The 23,458-nt window shown below is 53.5% G+C and overlaps 1 protein-coding gene across 1 annotated transcript in view; it reads left to right on the top strand.

Moving 5' to 3' along the window:
- Positions 1-8,098: 8,098 nt before the first annotated feature.
- The window catches only part of SCD5 (stearoyl-CoA desaturase 5), a 71,800-nt gene continuing 56,440 nt past the window's right edge, over positions 8,099-23,458 (top strand). The window contains exons 1-4 of the mRNA XM_059379309.1: positions 8,099-8,104; positions 8,956-9,008; positions 13,857-13,983; positions 17,084-17,180. Coding sequence (XP_059235292.1) covers positions 8,099-8,104; positions 8,956-9,008; positions 13,857-13,983; positions 17,084-17,180 — 283 coding nt within the window. The remainder of the gene's footprint in view (positions 8,105-8,955; positions 9,009-13,856; positions 13,984-17,083; positions 17,181-23,458) is intronic.

Here is a 23,458-nt window from a genome sequence, read left to right as displayed (position 1 = left end):
TTCTTCCTTCTCTTTCCAGATTTTGAGCCCCTGGCCAGAGTGCTTTGTGGTCACAGTATGTAAATGATACCCTTCCAGGAAGGCACCGTATAAACCAGAGATGCCCAGAAGGGCAAACATGAAAATAGTTTCCCTGATTTTTTTTAAAAGATTTTATTTATTTGCGATAGAGAGAGCGCTCACGCGAGAGTACAAGCAGGCGGAGCCGCAGACACAGGCTCCCTGCTGAGCAGGGACCTCCCCCACCCCAATGCCGGGCTCCATCCCGGGACCCCAGCGGAAAGCAGAGGCTCAACCTGAGCCACCCAATTGCCCCACTTCCCTGATTTTTGTCTCCAGTAGCACCTGACACAACATTGAATAACTGCTGGGTATATTTGACAAATCGGGAACCGGGTTCGTTAGGGAGCTGGGGAACTTAGAAATCAGGCTGCCTTCAGGAAAATTTATGAGGGTATTACTGTGTGCAGCCACCAGTAAATAGGGCACCAGGAGCCTGGGCTGAATTGATGATCTTCTGCCTGACTGGGACCTGCATGGACTGAGCATAACTTTCTTGAAGCAGAGTGACTTGTGGGGGGGTTGTTTGTGATAAATAGAACGGATGGAAAAAATGAACATCCAGAATCTCTCGGGAGTGAAACCAAATCACAAGGCAATTCTATTTCTGCTGCGTTCACAGTCAAAAAAGCCTGAGCATGTCCTTTACGCAAGAGGCAATGCAGATAGAAAACAGACCCATGGAGAGGGATTTGGCCTCCCTAGTAATTGCAGGAACCTAAAGCAGAAGCCACGCGGGGCCAGTTACGCCGGCAAGAGCAGATTATAATCACAAATCCAAGTCTGGCAAGGCCTTTGAGAAAGCCGCATTCTCATAGTAACGTAAATTAGTACGACATGTCTGGAAAGCAACATGGCAGAGTGTAATGGACCATGAAATCTCACATCTCTGGGCTGGTAAACATATGCTTGGGACTGTATTCTGAATAAATAGCTGAAAAGAAGAAAAATAGTTGTGGGAGAGGCAGCAGACAAGGAGAAAAACGGGAAAAAATGCCTAAAACGGATGAAATAGGAGCATACTGTGGTATAAAAGGAAAAATATTATTATAAAGAATGTTATGTTTGTGTATTATGAAAACAAATAGAAATTTGGATGTAGGATGCTAAGTGAAAAATAGCTAAGCTCAAATTTTGTGACTATTGATACAGGTGTGTTTAAAAAGAAGCCCAAGCAACAATAAAACGAAAAAGAGATTATTCACTTTTGCTACATGGCGGAGTGAGACATGAATTTGATTTTTCCGTTGCTTTGATACTTGGGTTTATCTTTCTCAAAACACAGTTTTAAAGGCTGCTCTTCTATAATTTACATTTAATATTAATATATAATTTATCAAGGGCAGAAGCGTGGAAAACTCTTAGGTCTTCATCATGTGGTTCTCCTGGGATCATGACCTGAGCCGAAGGCGGATGCTTAGCCCTGAGCCACCAGGCGCCCCGACAGCCGCCCAGCTCTTACCCGTCGGCCTGAACAGCCCAGACGCCGCATCTCCGCGCTGCCGGACTCCCCTGCTGGCTGCGCAGAGGGAATGAGTGGTCGTCAGGAGCACTGAGTGACTGCAGGAGAAAATCGTGTCGAATTAGCCTCCTGGTTTGCTCCTCCGAAGCCAGAGCTTTATCTTCTCGGACGTGGTGCTCGGGTCATTTGGGCATTTCTGGGAGAGGAGGCCAGTATGGGAGAGTAGCAGGAAGCAAAGTGTTGGCTCCTTCCCCCACTCAGAAGAACCCCCCCATTAAGTCAGTACGTGTCAGCGTCATAGGCTTCCTTCTCCTCCGGGCCCGTCCTTCTCGCCCCGCAAGCTTGGCGTCCTCTGATGGTCATGTTTACTCTCCTACCCACCCCTGGGAGTGACCGTAATCCTAGTAAAATAGGGTCACGCATTTCCTCCAAGTAGCTGGATATTCTTAAGGGTTTAGGCACAGACTCAACGGACACAGACTAGACATTTGATTGGCATGTGGCCGTGTTTCTCCTGTGCTCGCGCCTCTGCAAGCCCGGTACTGAGTCTCGGGTCACCTTACCTGCTTCTGTGCGGCGGCAAACGTCGGCGAGTCCCTGTACCGCGACATGGAATTCTGCGGACGCCAGGTGGCTCTCAGAGTCAGAGGTCGTGGGCCTGGGTCGACACCATCTGCTTTCACGGGAAGATTAAATCTGCGCCTGAGCCCCAGGATGAGGAGACTCACATCCCCCTCGGGGACACAGAGTGCCTTTCCTGCAGGGGGAGAAGCATGGGGACCCGGATAAGCGTTCACCGGAGGAGCTGTCACAGAGTTCTCGGGCTGGTGTTCCCAAATTCGTTTCCCCACTCTCTTTTCCTCTCTATATTTTCCCCCTGAACAAATCAGAGGCCTTCAGGATAATAAGATGACATTTATTGAGCGTGTGCTATGGGCAGGCTGGATTATGTCATCGTAATTGCTTCAGTCTTGACAGTGGCCCCGTGACGTTGATGGGTACAGCCGTCTGCATTTACGGCGAAGGAAACAGGCACAGACGGCCTGTTGCACGTTCAGGCTCACAGAAGGATTGAAGCAAGCTTCAGACCCCAGCGGGTGGAGGTACATTTCCGTCCCTGAGCTCTGCCCCTGGGGTCCCTGTGCTTGCTGACCTGGCCTGGAGTGAGGGGACCCGGGGCCTGTGGCCCAGTTCGCAGGGCTGGCAGTAACCCGTGGGAGAGCCACCCCAGAACCGGCCAGCGGGATCTGCCCACCAAGTTTCAGCCCGCGAGCCGCCTGGGCCGTAGAACACGTAGGAGGCACCGAAATCCTCCTGGACCCGCGGCTCCGCAGGTACCATCAGCAGGCGGCTGCGAGGCAGAGAGGAGGGAGAAGCTGCCTCCTGTGAACCAGATGAGGAGGGTACGTGAGGAGAGGACGGACAGACCCCAACTCACGACGTTTGTGGTTGGAATTGTAGTTCGTAAGGAGCAGAAGCAGGAGACGCCTTGGTCTGACGCAGGAGAGGACGGCTCGCCTTTTCCAAAGCCAGGGGTGGGCCCGTGTACGTGAGGAGAAGGTAGGATTGTGGTCATTTTGCTGGGGGGGTGGGTGGAGAGTGAGGAGTAGGTTGGCCTGTTTGGGGGCCTTATGTCTGTGAGGCTGCCAGGTCTGTCCAGCTCACTCTGTCTTGGTGGCCGGAGTGTGACAGCTCCGAACCCTAGACCCCCCCCCCCCCAACACTGAGCTGCCCTGGGGCACCTGGAGGCTCTGCCTGGGAAGCTTCCCATTCATTCTCAGCTGTGAGGCCAGAGCTGGGATGTGACTCCGAGTCCAGGCCATGGGCCCCCTGGACGCGCTGGGGGCTTCCAGCGGCTGCAGCGGGGCTGGGGTACAGCCCCCAACCCCATCCTGGAGCGGCACTGGGGCTGAAAGCCTTCGAGACAGTGACCCCTGGATTAGGACAGGGGAGCCAGAGGGGGCTGCCAGCCTCTCCAGGTGACCTCAGAGCTGTCCTGCCAGGCTGGACCCACGCCAGGCCCTGGGCAGCTGCATCCTGCACCTGTGATTCCTGACGGAGGCCATATGTTTGCAGCTGCCAGCAGGGACCGCTGGTCAGCCAGGGAAGCTACGCAGCAGGACACGGCTCTGTCTTCCACACCGCGTCCCACGCTCAAGAGGGCGGGCTTGGTGGAGCCTCCGCGCGGGAGCCACGGGGCAGAAAGTGGAAGCGAAATGGGAAGCCAGTGAGCCCTCCGGACAGGGTGGACAGGGCGAGCATCCCGGCCGGCAGTCGGGGTCTGGGGGCCTCCTTGTGGCCGGGCAGGAAGGTGAGGCAGGCTCTGGGGAAGCTTGTCTAGAAGCAGCTGTGGCAGGAGCGGGAGCTCGCGGGCAGGACCGCGCTGCTGGGTTTAAGACCCTCCTGCCCGCTTCCCCTCTGCCCTGCCCCTGGACCGTGTGCCGTCCCCCGCTCAGCCGGTCTGGTGCCCTGCGGAGGACCGTCAGGGCCCGCTGCTGCCCCCAGCTCACAGGCCAGCGTGGCACACGTGGCATAGATACAAGGAGAGGCGCCCGGCTAGGCCCGGTAACCGGAGCTGGGGTCAGCCGCCTGCCCAGCCTCCCTGGGAGGAGCCCCCGCGTTCCCCAGAACCACAGTCTTGCTTCTGCTCATGACCCCAGAAACCCGGCTCAGCTGTGTAGCCTCAGGCAACCCCGCTGGGTCCCGAGTGGCCACCGGCTCGTCCTCCCACCCGGGCTGCGGCCACCCCTCCGGCGCGGCCACCACCTACAGCCTGGGACTCTAACTCAGTGTGCGGCTTCGGCTTCCGGAAGCCCAGAGCTGGTTCTTCCACCTGACGGGCGGCCTGCTGAGGTCCGGACCGCCGAGGACGGCTCCCTCGGCCCTTCTCCAAGCTCCTCTGTGCCTTTCTCCTCCTCTGCCTGGGAGAGCCCGTTCATTCTCAAAACCGCATCAGAAACCGCATCCTGTGTGCAGCCTCCTGGCTCCTCCAGACAGAGGGACCCACTCCTGCCTCCAGCCTCTCCTCTCCCTTTTGGTTTGTCGTCTTATCCCGGGGCGCCAGGCGCCGGGGGTGCTCAGATGGTTGAGCCTCTGCCTTCGGCTCAGGTCATGATTCCGGCTCCGGGAGTCGAGCCCCGCGTCAGGCTCTGCTCAGTGCCGAGTCCGCGTCCCCCTCTCCCGCTCCCTCTGCTTGTGCCCTCGCCGTCCGTCTCTTTCTCCGTCTCTCTCAAATAAGTGATTTAAAAAAAAATCTTAAAAGTCCTGGAGCCCTAGGGGTCTCCCTCGCCGACACAAACCCCCCTCGGTGTTTCTCCCCAGCCAGAGCTTGCGGCGCTGCTGGGCAAGTGACATCGGACTGGACTTCTGACTTCTCACTTCCCAGAAGTCTGCCTCACTTCTGGGCTGTGCTGGGGAGTAACTGGCTTTACTTTGATGTGAAAGCCTGTTTCTCAGAGGTGCGTGTCTTGACCTGAGGTGTGGCCTTTGGACAATGGGGACAGAAATAGCCTTCCCTCTGGAATTGGAGCTTCCGCTTGGCTGGCCGGAGGAGCGTTCCTGAGTGTGGAAATGCGCATCGTAAGCGGCAACAATAAACAGCGGTTCTCAACCTGGCCTGCACTTTGTAAGCACTTGCAGGTCTTTAAAAATATCACAGCTGGTGGGGCGGGGGGGGGGGCGCGGGGCAGCTCAGTCAGTTGCGCATCTGACCCTCCGTTTGGGCTCAGGTCAGGATCTCAGGGAGCCCGCCCGGCGAGGCGTCTGCTTGAAATTCTCTCCCTCTGCCCCTCCTCCTGTCACACGCTTCCCTCTCTTTCTCTCTCTCTCTCACACATAAATAAATCTTGAAAAAAATAAATAAATAGAAGCGTCCCAGCTAGGTCCTGCCCCAGGTCCTGATTTAACTGGTCTGGGGCGTAGCCTGGGCTCCAGAGGCGCCAGACAGCTCTGGGGTGGTTCTGCTGTGCCGCCCAGGTTGAGAACCGCTGCGGCCGGGCTGCCGGACTCCGACGAAAGAGGAGACCCTTAAGTAGCACCTCTGGGGACGTGCAAGGCCTGGGAAGCGTTGGGAGAATGAAAACATGTTCGTTAAGGGAGGGGGAAGGACAGGTAGGCCAACCAGGACCCGGAGAAGTAGAATCCGAATGAGGCTTCTTTTTTCCTCCTCAATCTGTGTGCCCCATGTGGGGCTTGAGCTCACGATCCAGGGATCAAGAGTCCCGTGCTCACCCACTGAGCCAGCCAGGTGCCCCGGGAGGAGGATTCTTAAAGGCCTCATTCTGCGGGACTCGCCGAAGATGGGAAAGCGGCAGACAAAGGAGGTCGTAGCTGGGCTCACGGGAAAGCCCAAGGCCAGAGAGGGCAGCCAGGGCAGCGGGGCCTTCCCAGACACGGGGAAACGCCGGTGGTAAGGGATTTACCTGTAAAAGCAGAATGGTTTGGACTGGCTGTCCATGGGGATGTCCGAGGGGCAGCAGGAAAAACCGTTACTTCTCAAAAGAATCAGAAGGAAACCCAAACCCGGAGCAGCCGCTGTGTCTCGGAGACGAAAGGAAACCTCTTCCCAGAGGCCGGGGTACGGCGGGCACCCTAACCCCTGGTTTGGAAGAGACCATAGCCCAGGGGTGAGGCCTGTGCCCTCAGGGAGAGTGAGGACAAGTGCCCTCGGGCCTTTGAAATGCATTCAAGTCCTGGGCTCCTGGGTCAGGTACGCAGCTCCGAGGGCACCGTCCTCACGTGCTCCACATGGGGGGCGTCCATCCGCGGAATATTCCAGAGACATCACACCTTTGGCCCGGGGGCGGCACTTGGCCTTGTCCACTGCAGGCATTGTTGTGCCCAGGGCCGCGCGTCTCACGGCAGAGCTCGGGGTTCGCTTGAGTCCAAGGGTGAGGAGAATCCGAGAGGTCTGTCTCATGGGGAACCCTCCCCCCTCGGATGTGAACCCAAGCGCCTCAAGATGTGAGCTGGGATGACCCTGTGTTACGTGCCACGACTGAGAAGCACAGACCCGTCTGCACCCGGCAGCGGCGACGGGGGCCCTCCAGAATCTTCCATAGCGGAGGGAAGCTGCCCCTTCCTCCTGGACGGTCAGGCTGGGGTTCGGCCGCTCCTGAGAGAGGAACAGGGTGAGCCCCGTGTGTGTGACGGGGATGTGGGGAGAAGCCTGGGCTCGCGCAGCTCAGCCCGTCTCAAACTGCGACGGCCCCTGCGAGTGGGTGTGAAGCGCTTCGGTCTGGATGGCGACCGTCGCTGACAGGAAGCATCAGCGCGAAAGGGCTTTTATGGAGATCGTCTGTGTTGTTTGTGTGGTTTCCAGGAGGCCGTGTGGGAGCTTATTGCACCGCAGGTCCCTGTTCGAAACACACCCGAAGCCGCCTCCTCAAGGAGCCAGATAGTAACTCGTCTCTCCTTTCCTTTCCTTTCTTTCCTTTTTTTTTTTTTTTTTAAGATTTACTTGTTTATTTGAGAGAGAGAGTGCGCACAAGCTGCGGGGGAGGGAGAGACTCTCAAGCAAACTCCCGACGGAGCACCAGACCCAGTGCCAGGTTCGATCTCATGACTCCGAGGTCATGACCTGAGCCAACATCAAGAGTCGGTCACTTAACTGAACCCCCAGGCGCCCCAGTGACTTGACTTTCAACCTTGGGGTCCAGGTAACGCGTATGCCCAGTTGGGAAAATCCTGTTAGCTTTTCAATAAAAACCCAAGGTTGTTTTGTTTTGTTTTGTAACAAGCATGCCGGTTGCTCTTGTCCCCGGGGAAGAGCCTTCTGGAAGGGGCCGTCTCTGCTCCCCTGACGCGGGGCCTCTGCCGTCCCGGGAGCTTCGAGACCGTCCAGGTGGCTTTTCTTCCGTTCTCTTCCATGACTCTCGTTGTCACTTGAATTGCTACTCCCCTTAGGTCTGGGCCAAAATCAAACGCCTCTTTCCAGGGCTTTCTTTTCGTACGGTTTTCACGTCTTAGTATGTTCATGGATCAGCTGAAGCTGCCACAGTAACAAATGGCAGGAAATGGGCCCAAGCCAGACCCAAAGCTGCCATTTTGTTTGTTTAGAGAGACAGAAGGTGCCATTAAGGTACGGGGAAGAGTTGATGGTGAAATGAAAATAAAACTTGAATTTGCCGTCATAAGGTGTGTGCTGGCTGCGGGTTCCGTCTGTAAAAACCCTGTCTTCAAGAAGTCCCGTTCTGGGGCTCTGGGGTGCTCAGGACTTCAGAGAAGGACCCGGGGGACGACGGTTCTACCCATAGCAGCATCCGTTGATGACTGTGCGGGAACCCACCGTGTCTCAGGGTCCTGAGGTGGGTCCTGGCGGAAGCGGCTGCGGGGAGGCAGGTTTGTGCGTGGGCTCATCAGGGTCGTGCTTGGTAGGACCCGGGAGGGACTAGGAGAAGCAGGACCGGGCAGAGAGAGCCGCTGAGCTGCACCCAGGGCATCAGAGGCCCAGGCAGCTCTGGACCTGGAGGGATCTTCAAGGACGTCACAGATCGAGGCCTTTGTGCCCCTGGTGACCCGACGCAGGCTGCCACCGGGGAAAGGGTTGGAGCTTGGGCCCAGCAGCTTCCTTCCGGGATGACGGTACCTGGCGAGAGACTCCGCGGCGGCAGCTGGGGGAGCGAGTAGCCGGACCCTACAGGGAAGGCTGAGACAGGCCCCGCAGCATCTGGACGGGGGGTGCAGGGGTGACTTCCCCCAGAGCTACGTTTGTTACCTGGCACTTTTCCAGAAAGAAGAGCTTTCCCTCGTCAACTAGAAGTGAGTTACAGAGTTCTTTCTAAAAGGACCGGGAAAATCTTCAATGCTTACATTTCCCCCCTAATCGCCCACTTCCCAAGCAACGAGGTGATCCGATCCAGCCGTACTCTGAGTTGCGTGGAGGCTTCTGCCAGGGCGGGTCCCTGCTGCCCTGAAGCGTCCACAGTCACATTTTACCGCGGTGTTGCAGTGAAGACGAGCGTCACCGCGGCGGCGTCCGCGCCTCTCACCCAGCACTGGGTGCGTTTGCTCTCCCGAGGGAAACCTACTGCGGGCTTTCGGCTCCGTGTCTGCTGTGCCCAACGGGCCAGTTAGTCCGGGTCATGCTCCGTCCAGACGGGGGCCAGGCAGGCAGCACCCGAGTGCCTGAGTGCGCAGGGGGTGAGGGGCAGTGACTGTCGAAAGGGAAGGGGTCTTTAGCCCCACTTCCCTGCAGAAAGTGGCCCCGCAGGAAAGTGAGGTGGCCTGGTGTCGTCACATTGTTCCATTTTTCAAGAGAAACCAGAAATGGAGATTGTTTTTTATTTTTGCAGTTGTTTATTTTTAATTGTTGGCTCAGTTTTTTAGAAATCCGTGGGCTGCTTGTGGACGGAGGGCTGTCAGTTGGAGGAGCTGGTTAGCCGTGAGCCTCCCGGGGAGAGGCGCTGACCGTGACCGCACTCCGCACCTTGCAGAAAACCTGGTACGCGGAGGGCACCCACGCGTTTGCTGAGAAACGAGGGAATGGGTAATGGTGGCTTTCCGAGGCAACCTCCTAAAATTAGGTTGGGTTTTATGCATCAAAACCAGGGAAGATCAGAAAACTAGGCCCCGGGTTGTACTGTAAAGGAGAAAAGTCTGCCTTAGGGGGCTCCTGGGGGGCTCAGTGGGTTAAGTCTCTGCCTTCAGCTCAGGTCATGATCTCAGGGTCGTGAGATCGAGCCCCGCATCGGGCTCCCTGCACATTCAGCTGGGAGCCTGGCTCTCTCTCTGTCTCTCTCCAAAATAAATAAATCTTTAAAAAAAAATCTGCCTTGGGTTATCCACAGCAAATTACAGAGACTTGGCAGGAATAAAAATGTGTGAAGAAAACCGTTGAAACCAGGGTTCATAAACTAGGTCAGCCTGTCTCCATGGTGCAGTCACTAACCCAACTATCAAAGGGGATTTCTTGGTATCTTGATAGAATGGTGTATTATGAAATATAAAATTTTTTTTTCTTCTTAAGGCAGACACATTATTGTGGTAAAAAAGAATCTTTTGAAGACTGTTTGTTGTCATTTTTCCCTTTGGGGTCACTGAGTACACCTCACCACCGAACGTTTTTCGTCTGTGTCTTTGGCCTGTGGTTGCAGGATGGGGAAGTTGGGTCGGAATCCACTGTGTTCATGCCAAGCCCCAAAGAGGACCTTTCTCTGGTCAGAAGAGAGTCTGAGGAAAACGAGATTCTTGAGGAGAAACGGGGACAAAAAGCAGTGCCGCCCAGGGGGGCTTTCCGTCGACTCAACACTTTAATTATGAGCAATTTTGGCTCAGTCATAAAGGCAGCGGTGGTGCCCTGGGCTTCTCTGGCCAGAACTTTTCCCAAAATGCTCCTCCAGGGCTCAGCCGTCCAATGGACGGTCTGGGTCTCCCAGGCTTCACGCTTCATTGCTGAGAAGGTGCCTTCTAACTCGGCCTCGACTTCTGGGGCCCGGGCTCCACCCACTAGCTGTCTCGATTTCCTCAGAGAAGTTGCTTGTTAGGAAAAAAGAGGATGACCCAGTATTACCAGGTAATTCAGACCACGAGGGCAGAAATGATCCTTTTTTGTTGCTTCTCCCAAATTGATCAGTTTGGGTCATGATGGGTCATGATTTTACTCAATCTTCCTTCAAAGGACAAACTTCATTTTTTTTTTTTTTTTAAGATTTATTGGGCACCTGGGTGGCTCAGTGGGTTAAGCCGCTGCCTTCGGCTCAGGTCATGATCTCAGGGTCCTGGGATCGAGTCCCACATCGGGCTCTCTGCTCAGCGGGGAGCCTGCTCCCCTCCCTCTCTCTCTCTGCCTGCTGCTCTGCCTACTTGTGATCTCTCTCTGTCAAATAAATAAATAAGATATTTAAAAAAAAAAGATTTATTTATTGAGAGAGAGAGAGAGAAAGCACGTGCACAGGAGCAGGGGGAGGGGCGGAGGGACAGGGAGAGAGAATCTAAAGCAGGTTCCACACCCAACGCAGAGCCCGACTCTGGGCTGATCTCAGCACCCTGAGGTCATGACCTGAGCTGAAATGAAGAGTCAGATGCTTAACCAGCATTCCCTCGGGCATCCCTGAGGACCAACGTTTTGATGTTATAGTTTCTCATTTAAGGTCAGAGACATCCGTGAGCTTGTGCACAGCCAGAGCAGAAGTGCGTCCCTCCCTCTCACACACTCCTCCTGCCCAAGAGAAAATCAAAACCGAATAACTAATGAACATGTAAATGAGTATCCCCACAGACACTGAATTACTCTCTGTGCTCTGTTATCTCTGGTTCTAATTTCAGTAGTTCTGTCTGATTTTGAGCGGCTGCCGGAGAGACGGGTGGTGGGAGTCATCCTGAGTCGTGAACTCTGAGTGAGTTTGCTCTTCCCACGTTCACCTCAGGGAACCCGGGAGGCTGGGCCTCCGAGTGGGGGAAAGAGTCTCTGCTGGGCCCTGGGGGCTCCTTTGCCCTGAAGGCTCCGCTTGCGGGTCACCCAGCCTCAGCCTTGCAGGGTGGCCTAGTGAGAAGCATAACTGGGCTTTTCCATAACGTTATACTGAGATACGACTATTTGCTTTATATACATTTTCACTGATCTCACAACCGTCCGAGCCAGTGTCTGCCTCGCAGGAAAGAGAACCAAGACTAAGGAAGATAGAACGGTGGCCCGGTCCCGGCCCCGCGCCCCGGAGACAGCAGGTGGGCAGCGTGGCTGTCTCGGGGCCCCACTTTGTGGAAGGAGCCTGCGCGCTCCAGGACTTGTTGCAAGCTCCGATGCCCGCGCCTCGCGAGTGAGTCCCCCTCCCCGGAGAGAAGCTCCCCGTCATTTGAGGGAGAGGAAGAGACTTTGGAGAAGGCAGAAGACGTGAAGGAAATAGGAAGCCACACAGAATAGTGGAAAGATCCAGTCTGAGCTTGTGGAGCGTCGCGGAGCCGTGGTCTCTCGAGCCCTCGCTGAGGGTCCTACTGAATGAAAACCCACAGAGAGGAAAGGAACTTGGAGTCTTTGTTGCATTTTTCAGTAAAATGTTGAACAGCCAACAACTGCAAGCGCAGCTCTTCCGACACCCGCGCCCACTCGCTCTAGATGCCAGACATCTTCCAAAGCGGCCTGGAAGCAAAGAGCATTCGTTTGTGGAATTTTCTGAGAACAGAACCAAGTAGCTCTTCCCTTCCCCAGTCTTTCTCTTTGCGCAACTGGTTCTACGTACTTTGTACTTTCCTTCGGGACAAGGGCTGTCAGCACCATGCGGGGATGACCACAAGCCCTTAACGTTCTGTTTAACAAATTCTTCTTCTTCTTCTTTTTCTTAATGGGCTGCACACCCAGCAAGGAGCCCAGTGCAGGGCTCAAACTCAGAGCCTGAGATCCAGGGTTGGATGCGTAATGGACTGAGCCAGTCAGGCGCCCCGTCTGTTTAACAAATTCTTATTCTGGTTAAGGGATATTTTTGCTATAATGAGCCCTCGGCCTGCACTGAGCTGTGGAGATGGGACCGCGAGGTGCAAATGATCGTCAGCCTTGGCTCTTTTAGCAGCTCAGTTCGTGTGTGCGTGTGTGTGTGTGTGTGTGTATGTGTGTGTTATTAACGTACAATGTATTACTAGCCCCAGGGGTACAGGTCTGTGAGTCATCAGGCTTGCACACTTCACAGCAGTCACCATGGCACAGACCCTCCCCGTGTCCATCAGCCGGCCACCCCATCCCTGCCCCAGCCCCAGCAACCCTCAGTTTGTTTCCTGAGATGAAGAGTCTCTTATGGTTTGTCTCCCTCCTGATCCCATCTTGTTGCATTTTTTCCTTCCCTATCCCCCCATAATCCCTGCCCTGCCTCTCAGATTCCTCATATCAGGGAGATCATATGATAGTTGTCTTTCTCTGATTGACATATTTCGCTAAGCATGATACGCTCTAGTTCCATCCATGTTGTCGCAAATGGCAAGATTTCATTTCTTTTGATGGCTGCATAGTATTCCATTGTGTATATATACCACATCTTCTTGATCCATTCATCTGTTGATGGACATCTAGGCTCTTTCCATAGTTTGGCTATTGTGGATATTAAGCAGCTCCGTTCTTATGTTTTTACATTATAGAATTCGTTTTGTGATGCTTTGAGGGCAATCCTTGTCTCATCTTCTAAACTTTAAAATCTGCCTTAAGTACTGTTTTTCCCACTCTACCTGAAAAGAAAGAAAGAAAGCAGGAAAGGAAGGAAGGAAGAATGAGCAGAGGGCAGACGGTAGGGAGACGAGACTTCCATCCTGGACTGTCACTAAAACACCTCTTGCCCACATCACTAAGCCAAGGGGGAAGGCAGGTTTCCTTGGTCCTAAATGAGTCTCTGCAGAGACGGGGCGGGCCTTGCAGCTCCAAGTGTGGTCCTCGCGACAGAGGCCTGGGGACCTGTGGTGCGGCCTGGGGCTTGTAGGACAGACAGACTCTCCTGCCCCACCCAGACCTTCTGAGCTGTGTCTGCAGTTTTACAAGAGCCCCAGGTGATTCGTGGGCCTGTCTGTCCGAGGGCCACTGTCTTTGTCCGTCGCTTTCTTAGCGTTTGGGGTCCCCAGAGTTGTCAGTGTAAGGCCCTAGGACATGTGTATAAAATTTTGTTTTGGTTTTTTAAAAAGATTTTATTTATTTATTTGACAGACAAAGATCACAAGTAAGAGAGGCAGGCGGGGGGGGGGAGCAGGCTCCCCGCTGAGCAGAGAGCCCGATGTGGGACTCGATCCCAGGACCCTGAGATCATGACCTGAGCCGAAGGCAGAGGCTTAACCCACTGAGCCCCCAGGTGACCCTATGTGTTTAGAGTTAAAAGCTCCTCAACTAGGGGCTCCTGGGTGGCTCCATTAGTTGGTTGTGTGTCTGCCTTCAGCTTAGGTCATGATCTCAGGGTCCTGGGATGGAGCCCTGCGTACTCTGGCCGGCTGCTCAGAGGGAGTCTACTTCTCCCTCTCCCTCTGCTGCTCCCCCTACTTATGCTTGTTCGAGCTCTCTCTCTCTCTCTGAAATAAATAAATAAAATCTTGGGAAAAAAAATCAAGCCCTCGAGTCATCTGCTGGAGGTAGCCCAGCCTAGAAGCCACCGGTCCGGCGGACGGAGGCCGGGCTCCCAGGCCACGAGGCACGTGACGGGGAGTGTGACTGCGGCGGCACGCGGAGAGGTTCCCGCCCAGCTGCTTCACTTCATCGACCGCACTATCTTCCACAACGATCTCCCGTCTGCCCGTCTCAGGCTGGTCGTGTGAATGAGATTCTGGGTCCCCTGCTGTCTCTCCGCATCATATTTAAGTGCCTTTCTGGTCAGCCCCTGTGAGATTTTCTCATTTCGTTTTACTCCCCCCCGCCCTCCCCTCCCCCCCGCAGCGAGCCGGGCCGCTCGCTCTGCTTGGAGGCCCGAAGCCTTCACACCCCACGCCTGTCCTCAGGCCAGGCCTGTCCCGCAGGGGCTCCCGTAGCGCGGTCCCTCCCCGTCCGTGCTGCCGTCACCCACGTGAGGGGTGTTTGCGGTGCCTCCAGAGGCTGCCCCCGAGTCAAGGACCAGCTCTGTGTCGTCTGGCCCCGGGTCAGAGCAGACAGGGAGGGGCTTACGAGAGAATGGGAGGCGGGAAGCGGAGCCCTGTAACCTGCCGGAGAGAGACCAGCCATTCAGAGGCTTCGCCGTGAGGGCCCAGGAGATGCAGTAGGGTCTAGGTGGGGAGGTGGGATCAAGAGAAGTCTTTTCATGTTTTTAAACCTTTTTTATTTATTTACTTTTGTGAGGTCTGGAAGGGAGCACGCACACACACTGGGGGGGGGGGGGGGCAGAAGGAGAAGCAGGCTCCCCACAGAGCAGGGAGCCTGCCTTGGGGCTCCATCCCAGGACCCTGGGGCCATGACCTGCGTTGAAGGAAGACCCTTAACTGCCAGAGCCACCCAGGTGGCCTGTTTTTTTAATGTTTTTTTTTTAACGTGACAGAAGCAAGTGCAGTTGTGGGCTGGTGGGAGTAGTACGGAGCACACGAGGGGAGGGAGAGCTGCGGAGCGACGGGGTAGGACGGGTGAGATGCGTGAGGAGGGCCTGCCTTACTGGCTGTGCGGACCGGCCTCGTCGTAGTGGAGAAGGCTGGGGTACCCAGGCTCGGACGCTGGAGGGCGGTGGTGGGGGCAGAGCCTGAGGAGGTTCTGCTGTTCTCCCTGAAATCAGAAGCAAAGTTACGGGGTGGTGTAGGGGCGAGGGGGGTGGAGCAGGTGTGAAACTGATGAGAGAAAGCGCGTGCGGACCCCGGAGCTGTGTCGGCCGCTGGGTGGTCCCCGTGCGAGTGAAGCCCGTGGCCGTGAGCTGTGCAGTGAGACCTTTTCTCTGGCTAAGTGAGTTGCACAGGTGCCGGCGGAGGCCACGTGGAAAGACGGACAGAGTCTCTGCCCTCCTGGAGATTATGTGTTAGAGGGGAGGCTGGCATTAGTTCAGAAACTCCTTATTTATTACCGTGTGCTGGTTGCCGTATTGAAACACAGGGCTGGGGAGTGTCCGGCGCGGGTGCCAGGCCCAGCCTGAGGGCCTGAAGTGAGATCTACAGAAAAGACTTGAGTTCCTGCTTCTTTTTAAATTTTTTATTTTTAAAAAAGATGATTTTATTTATTTATTTGACAGAGAGAGAAGGAACACAAGCAGGGGGAGTGGGAGAGGGAGAAGCAGGCTTCCCACTGAGCAGGGAGCCTGATGTGGGGCTTGATCCCAGGACCCCGAGATCACGACCTGAGCCAAAGGCAGATGCTTAACGACTGAGCCGCCCAGGCGCCCCTGCTTCTTCTTCTTCTTCTTCTTCTTTTTTTTTTTTTTTTGAATTGCACGTCGTGTGGTGCGGTAGCAGGGTAGTAGTGAGATACGGTACACTCTTGTTTCTTAGTGATCTGCTGTGTCGTCTGTCCTATAAGCTAGAAGCCAACCAGGAGAAGTCGCATTTGCTCAGAACCGTAGCATCCTTTCCGCGACCTAGCAGAAGGCAGGAGGCACTTGAGGAAAATAGGCAGTTCTTCCAAAACGCACGAAATACATTTTCTCTAATTCCATTCCTTTTCTGTTACATCTTCCGCGAAGATGCCGGCGGTTGCTCAGAGATTCGAGCCGTGGTGGAGAGCCCAAGGACAGCCGCGCAGCGCGGGAGAAGCGGTTTCGTGGAGGGCGGGCGGCTACGCACGGACAGGAGGCGTTGGCGGCTTCAACTAGAGGGAAGCCCTTCGCTTCTCAGCCCGCAAGGCCCTTTCTCGGGAGCGGCTGAAATCGTAGCTGCGAGGATTTTAGAGATTTAGAATCTCTGAACTTGTAAGCCCAGACCTTTAAAGGGAGGATGTAAAGTCTGGTCAAAATTCTTCGGAACATCCTCTCGTGAGATGAGTGGCCACGGAGGGCCTCGCCGGGTCACGGGCAGCCCTGGGTCAGGCCCTCTGTCTCAGGGCAGGACGGCTACACAGCCCGGGCCCGGGGCCCGCTGGGTCAGAACCTCCCGTGAACCCTTCCCGGACGGCGGACTCCGAATCTCGGCAGGGGGCGCGTTTAAACATGATCCCCTGGGGTACGAAGAGCGCGTTGAAGTGGGAGAAGGGGCGACCGAAAATCCTACTGACCTCTCATCCTCGTCCTTTGTTTTCAGCCGATTTCTTAAGCAATTTCAGAGACAAGTTACTGCCTCGGCTCGCAGTGAAGCCAGAGCTGTAAAAGAGTAAGGACAAGTGTAGTCGCGTGGGGAGCGTGAGCGAGAAAGCTTCCAAGGGCTCGTCTAGGAACGGAGCGGGATTCTCTGCCTCGGTGCTGCTGACATTTTGGTAATGATTATTCTTTGTTGGGGGGGAGCCTGGGCACTCCGCGGGCTCAGCAGCGTCCCTGGACTCTACCTTCCGGTCTGGGGTGGTGACAACTAGGAATGTCTGAAGGCTTTGCTAAGTGTCCCTCAGGGGGAGGAGGACACAGAATCACCTAGCCCCTTGAGAACCACGGGCTTAGAGTGATGACAAAGGCAGGTGTCCCCAGGGGGCTTCTCAGGGAACATTTTCCGAGGCCCCGACTGGGGTGACAATGTGAACCGGAGCTCGCTGCCCCCCAGGCACAGGAGCATCTTGCGTGCTCACCTCTTCTAATCTTTATGACACGTCTGTTGTGAAGCAGATAGTGTTTCCTCCACTTCACGGATGGAGAAACCGAAGTTTAGAGCTTGTCACACTACGTGATAGACCAGGGATTCAGTCCCAGGTTCCTCCCAACTATCAGGCCGTGTTGCCAGTCACGTACGGATACGTGTGTATATATATTCTCTCTGTCTGCGTCTGTCTGTGGGTCTGTGGGCCTTTCCTTAACTGTCTTCTGCACCTTGGGAGGACCGGACGGAGAGGGGAAGCGGCTGTTTACTGGCCAGAGCCCCGAGCTGACTTTCAGGGCAGTTGCGCTGGCCAGTGAAGCAGCGTCTGAGTGCAGTATGTCCCCGCATGGCCCTCCTGGCCCTCCCCACCTGGCCGTATCCCCGGGAGCCGCCGTCCTGCCTGTTTGCTCCACTGCGACCCCTCCCCTCCCCTTGGTGTGAGACAGTTCCGTGGGTGCTTGTCACACCTCCCGGCAGGTTTCTGCCTCCGGAGCCCACTATCGAAGCTCCCGCTGTCCAGGCCGGAAGTGGGGGAACGAGTGTCTGTTCGAGGCCCTGCGTCCAGTCCTTCGGGGTACAGAGCCAGGAGCGGAATTGCGGGATCACACAGCAATTCTGTTGAACTCGTAGAGGAACCACCCAGCTTGGCCATGGCGGCTGCATCGTTTTCATCCCCGCTAGCAGTTCACAAGGGTTCCAATTTTTCCACCTCCCTGCCAGCGCTCGTTATTTTCTGTTTGTTTCTGTTTGTTCTGGTCGTCCTCTAAATGGGTGTGAGGTGGTCAGAGACGAGTGGGTGTGAGGTGGTCGGAGACGAGTGGGTGTGAGGTGGTCGGAGACGAGCTTCTTACCAGACCCCTTCTCTAGCCCCGTCTTTGCACGTTGGGTTCCTCTTGCCTCCTTCTCCTCCTTCAGGTGTCAGCTTGATTCTGGTGTCTGCTGCAGAGTTTTCTCCAGTCCCCCAAACTAAACTATCCCCCTTCTATGTATTTATGCTTTAGTAATCTCTACAGCCAGTGCGGGGTTTGAACCCACGCCCCTGAGATCAAGAGTCGTATGCTCTTCCAACTGGGCCAACCGGATGCCCCTAAATTATCCCCCTTTTAATCTCTCTTATGTTATGCTATTTGTCTCTTGTGCAACACTTGCTATAATTTATAATTATGTAGTAAATAACTCACTTTTCAAACTCCTACCAACGTGAGGAGACAAAGTTCCATTGTCGGGCGGCCACCTGGTGGACCCGTTCGAGCCGAGTGCATGGTCTGTGAGAGGAGCTCGGCAGACCGTCTCACGAATCCATGGGTTGTCTGGTGCCCCAGGGCAAGCTGAGGTGGAATGCGTGCGGAGTGACGGGCATTGTGGCAGTGGACTCGACAGTGGGAAGGCAACACACGGAGCAAGGGTCTTGAGCTGTTCTGAGCTGACTAGAAGGACGCGGCGCGTTCAGGCTCTCCTCTCCTCTCGTTGCAATCAAGGCAACCCCGAGAGGTCAAGCAGCCCTTGGAGGTGCCGAATGGGGTCTTCCTGCCTTAGACTGCAACCCGGCTGCAACACTTCGGTCTAACTGCCTTCGCGTATGAGCTGGGAGTCACATCACCGACCCTAGACCTGAGGCGAATATCCCGTTATTGTGTATACACTGTTTATTTTTTTAAGGTCTATTTACTTATTTGAGAGAGAGAGAGAGAGAGAGAACATGAATGGGGGAAGGGCCGAGGGGGAGAGAATCTCGGGCCCTCTCTGCTGAGCATGGAGCTGTACCAGGGCTCAGTCCCATGACTCATGAGATCATGACCCATGGGGTCATAAGCTGAGCCAAAATCCTGAGTCAGATGCTTAACCGTCTGGGCCACCAGGCACCCCTGGCAGAAACTATTGAGAGCAGGACCTGGCGCAGGGAGCTCTTGGTCAGTAAGAGCCATTCTATTATTTAGTAGCTTTCGTGCTGGTCATAGAGGGAAACAGACAACACGCACCAGAGCCGCCAGTTGCTGCTCTGCTAGCGTGGTGGGTCTCAAAGAGCTGCCCATCTCTCCCTCTGCAGGTCCAGAATTAAGGGAGTTTTAATTTTTGGTTCTTAACATCTCTCCAGGACTGTTTTGTGGTTGTGCAGTCCAGAGGTTCACGACAACAATTCTCTAAACACTGCTCCGACTGAAGACTCAGCGTGGCTGGAGGCTCCGCCTTCCGTCACGGAAATTAAAGGGACTGTGGAGTCTCCCCCCCGCTGCTGGCAGCTAGAGCTGGGCTTGCGATTGGCGCACGGACAAATAGGGGCTTCAGAATCTTGGGTCTTGATAGATTCAGACATAGGCGAAGGGTCAAAGAGAGACTCTTCTTGGCAGCTGTGGAAGACTGAAGAGACGGCAGCATGACACGAGGGCCCAGTGGTGCCAAGTGTGCAGAGGTGATGATGTCTTTCCCTGCACCCTCAGCAAATGGTTTCGTTCCATTCCCTTTTGTGACGTGTCTATTTTATCTTACATTGAGAAAATACGCATCATAACAAAGTCTAATAGGAATTCAGTAATAGTTTTTAAAGACTGCTTTGTTGAGTTATAAACTCATAGCATATGGTTCATCTATTTGAAGTATATAATTCATTGGTTTTTATTATATTCATGCAATTGTGCCACTTTTATCAAAACCAGTTTTAAGGGGCACCTGGGGGGCTCAGTGGGTTAAGCCTCTGCCTTCAGCTCAGGTCATGATCTCAGGGTCCTGGGATCGAGTCCCGCATCGGGCTCTCTGCTCAGTGGGGAGCCTGCTTCCTGCTCTCTCTCTGCCTGCCTCTGCCTAATTGTGATTTCTGTCTGTCAAATAAATAAATAAAATCTTAAAAAAAAAAAAAAGAAAACGTTGTAAAACATTTTTACACTTCACACCAAACGCTGTACCCACCAGCAGTCATTCCCTCTCCCTGCCCTCCCGGCCCCTTGAGACACGAATCTACTTTTGGTCCCTACTGATAGCTGTTCTTAAGCCAGGATGTAAACTGTACCTTCCCACCCTTGAGATGAAGTTGCTACTGAAGTCTTGCATTTGTTAACCATTGCTGCAGAACAAATAACCCAAAATGTAGCAGCTTAAGGCAACACACCTTTACTTCCTCCAAGTTTTTGTAGAGCAGGAATCTGGGTAACACTGGAGCTGGGGCCTCTGCTCCAGGATCTCTCACAAGGCAGCCCTGTGTGGCCTGGGCTCCTGTCTTATCTGAAAGCTTAACTGGGGAAGGATCTGCTTCCAAGTTCACTTTCACTGTTTTTGGCAGGACTCAATTCCTTGAGGATTATTGGACTGAAGTCTTACTTCCTCCCTGGCTGTTGGCTGGAGGCCACCCTTGCTTCCTTACTGCACGGGCTGTCCCAGTATGGTGGCTCACGTTATCAAAGCCAACACAAGAGAGACTCTACTAGCAAAACAGAAGTCACAATCTCTTGTAACCTAATCACAGAACCAACATTCCCTCAACATCACTATATTCTTTGGTTAGAAGCAGGTTACTAGGGGTGCCGGGGTGGCTCAGTGGGTTAAGCCTCTGCCTTCAGCTCAGGTCATGATCTCAGGGTCCTGGGATCGAGCCCCGCATCGGGCTCTGCTTGGCAGGAAGCGCTCCCCCCCCCCACTCCCTGCTCTGCCTGCCTCTCTGCCTGCTTGTGATCTCTCTCTCTCTCTCTGTCAAATAAATAAATAAAATTTTTATTTTTTAAAAAAGAAAGAAGCACATTACTAAAGGGGAAGAAATTATACAGGGCCATGATTACCAGGAGACAGGGAGCACTGGGGCCGTCTTGGAGGCTCTGTACCAAAACCGTCCTGCAACCCTTCCATGAGATCTGTAGGCTATTTAGCACCTCTCTAGTACATTTCTTTTTGGGTTGAGCTAACCAGAATTGATGACTCTTGTTTGCACCCAGACCAATAAATGAGTTTGTTGCTTACCAGGCAATTTTGTGATTCTGAATTCTATTGATCTAGCACCCTTCTCTACAAGGTATAAGCTATTTGATAAAGTTATTAACACTATTTGTTACTCCTTCTTCCCCCAAAGTTATCAATTCTGTATCTGAATAGTTCAGTGTCTCAGAGCCAACTAGCCAACATCCTTCTGAAAACTAGTTTGGATATTAATATCCACAAAGATCAGAGAAGAGAGGTTAAGAGCCTCTCAGATTGGCCCTAGCAGAATTGGAAAACTGAGTCCTGTTAGTAGAACAACCTCATACTCAGGCCAGGGTTTTTGTAGTTTGTATTCATTTGGGCTATGGCCAGAAGGTTGCTTTCTTCCTTAGAGGTTCTGCAGAATTTTAGTATCAGAAATCCAGAGCAAACTAGCTTCAGTAAGAAAAAGGGATTGGTTGGCTCCCATAACTAGGAGAAATACCAGGAGACACACAGGGTCAAAGGAGCCGTGGAACTGGGAGCTGCAGCTAGCAGCCCAAGGCAGGCAGCTGTCCTCCAGACTCTTGTTGGCACCTCCACCATCTCCATGTCCCACCGTCTTGGCCTCATTCTCTACTATTGCAGTCATGCCTTGGAGTGTGACCTTTAGTCTTTGAGCAAGAAGGGAGAGAAGAGCTGGGTCAGGTGTCCACTGCCAGGGCTTCTACACCAGGCCGGCCTGGGTTCCGTGGCCACATTCCTGTTGCCAGAAGAAGGACCATGCAAAACCAGTAGCCACTCCAGCCCAGGGCAGACCAGCCGTGTCAGCGAGCCCTGCAATACCGGAGATCCCAAATAGGACAAGACAATTCCATCCTCTGTGATAAGGCCTGGTCTGGGAGCTGTACACTGAATGGATTCTTTTGTGGCCAGTGCCTTTCATGGAGTCTTGGAATTCACTTGATTATAGCGGAGGTCCAGAGTCTTAATCCGCTGGGGAGACAGGGTCACATTGAATTTTTCCATTACAGTCTCACTTGTTCCCCAAGTACTTGACAGTTGGGAAAAAATTGTATGTAGAGACATGAAGGCCAGGGATGACACGGAAAATAGCTGCTCACTTCATAGACTCATGACCACGGTTAAGTCATAGCAACAAGAAAGACCAGAGCTTTTCATATACTCTGACTTTCTGTGATTTATGGGCAGATTGTTTTTCTGTTTTTAACCTTTCAAGTAAGGAATGATTTGTCAACTTCATGAAAACCTCATGTATTCAGAGACTCATTAATCTCAGCGCCAACGGCAAGTCTTGCTTTTAGACCCATGTAAATATGGACTGAAACCAAGATCAGTAGACTTGACTTTTGGGAGATGTAATATGGTTCTACTTTTAAATATGTCTATTGACACTGAGGTTACCCTAGTAATTCTTCTAAAGAAGTGCTATAATGGGCTCCCCAAATGCATCCTGTCCTGGAGCCATTCACAATTGTTCCATGATGGACCCACCGTTGATGGCTTGTTTGCTGCCAGTTCTTCGTGGGGGGCCTGTGTGTGCCATGCACTGGGGTGGTTGTGCAGGATAATCTGCCTGATCCCACCTGCTTATAGCTTGGTTTAGAGTTGTCTGCCGAGGTAAGGAAGTGGCTCACTTTTATTTTATTTAGTTTTATTTTATTTTTTAAGATTTTATTTATTCCTTTGACAGAGGGAGACACAGCAGCGAGAGAGGGAACACAAGCAGGGGGGAGTGGAGGAGGAAGAAGCAGCCTTCCTGGCAAACAGGAAGTCTGATGCGGAGACTAGATCCAGGGACTCCGGGGTCATGACCTGAGCCGAAGGCAGACACTTAACGACTGGGTGCCAGGGGCCTGGAAGCAGCTCACTTTTAAATTTAGATTAGGGTCCAATACGAAGGATGGTGGCGGAGTATAGAGAAGTAAAGATAGGACCTAGCTGGTGTCTCCCAGAGGCAGAGTGGAGAGTAGAGGTTAGGAGCTCTGTTCTTGGTTCAGACAGACGAGGGTTTGACTCTTAGCAAAGACACCTCCTAGCTTTGTGACACTGGGAAATTAATTAACTTCTTAAGCCTTGGTTTTCTCGGATGAATACCCAACTTTTGCATCAACATGGATGGGACTGGAGGAGATGATGCTGAGTGCAGTAAGTCAAGCAGAGAAAGACAATTAGCACATGGTTTCACTTATTTGTGGAGCATAAGGAGTAGCACGGAGGACATTAGGAGAAGGAAGGGGGAAATGAAGGGGGGAAATCGGAGTGGGAGACGAACCATGAGAGACCGTGGACTCCGGGAAACAAACTGAGGCTTTTAGAGGACAGGGTGGTGGGAGGTGGGAGTGGGTGAGCCTGGCTGTGGGTATTAAGGACGGCACGGATTGCGTGAGCACTGGGGGTTGTACGCAAACAATGAATCCCGGAACACTGCTTCAGAAACTAATGATGTAGTATGGCGACTAACATAACATAATACAAAAGAAAAAGCCTTGGTTTTCTCATCTGTATAATGGATCTAATAAAATATAAACCACATAGGATTATTTGGGGTGTTTTTCATAAGGCAATCCAAGGAAGACGTTCAGCATTGTGTGGGCATATTGCTGTGAAAGCACGAGTAGTTGTGGTCATCTCGGAATCGTGGTTTTGGGGATCCCGGGCGTCCCCTCCACACCATGCTTTCATAACCTCTCCCGAGTCTTCGTATGAAGAGCCACCCGCCGCTGCCACATGGGGGGCAATACCGGGTCTCTTGGCAGAGACTTTGGAACTAGGTCGACTTGGGTTTATAGGCAGGATTAACTCTCGGAGATCCAGTTTTTCAGCTGTGAAGTGGGACAGCACAGTGTGTTATGAGGCTTAAGGATAATACATTTAAGTGGGTGGCAGATAACACACTCCATTTAAGCAGCTCTAACAACATCCCCCACCTGGCCATCCTTGTGATTC

The sequence above is a fragment of the Mustela nigripes genome, chromosome 1, assembly GCF_022355385.1.
Source record: "Mustela nigripes isolate SB6536 chromosome 1, MUSNIG.SB6536, whole genome shotgun sequence".
Lineage (NCBI taxonomy): Eukaryota > Metazoa > Chordata > Mammalia > Carnivora > Mustelidae > Mustela > Mustela nigripes.
The sequence above is the reverse complement of the archived record's forward strand: the minus strand, read 5'-3'. Positions and strand labels throughout refer to the sequence as shown.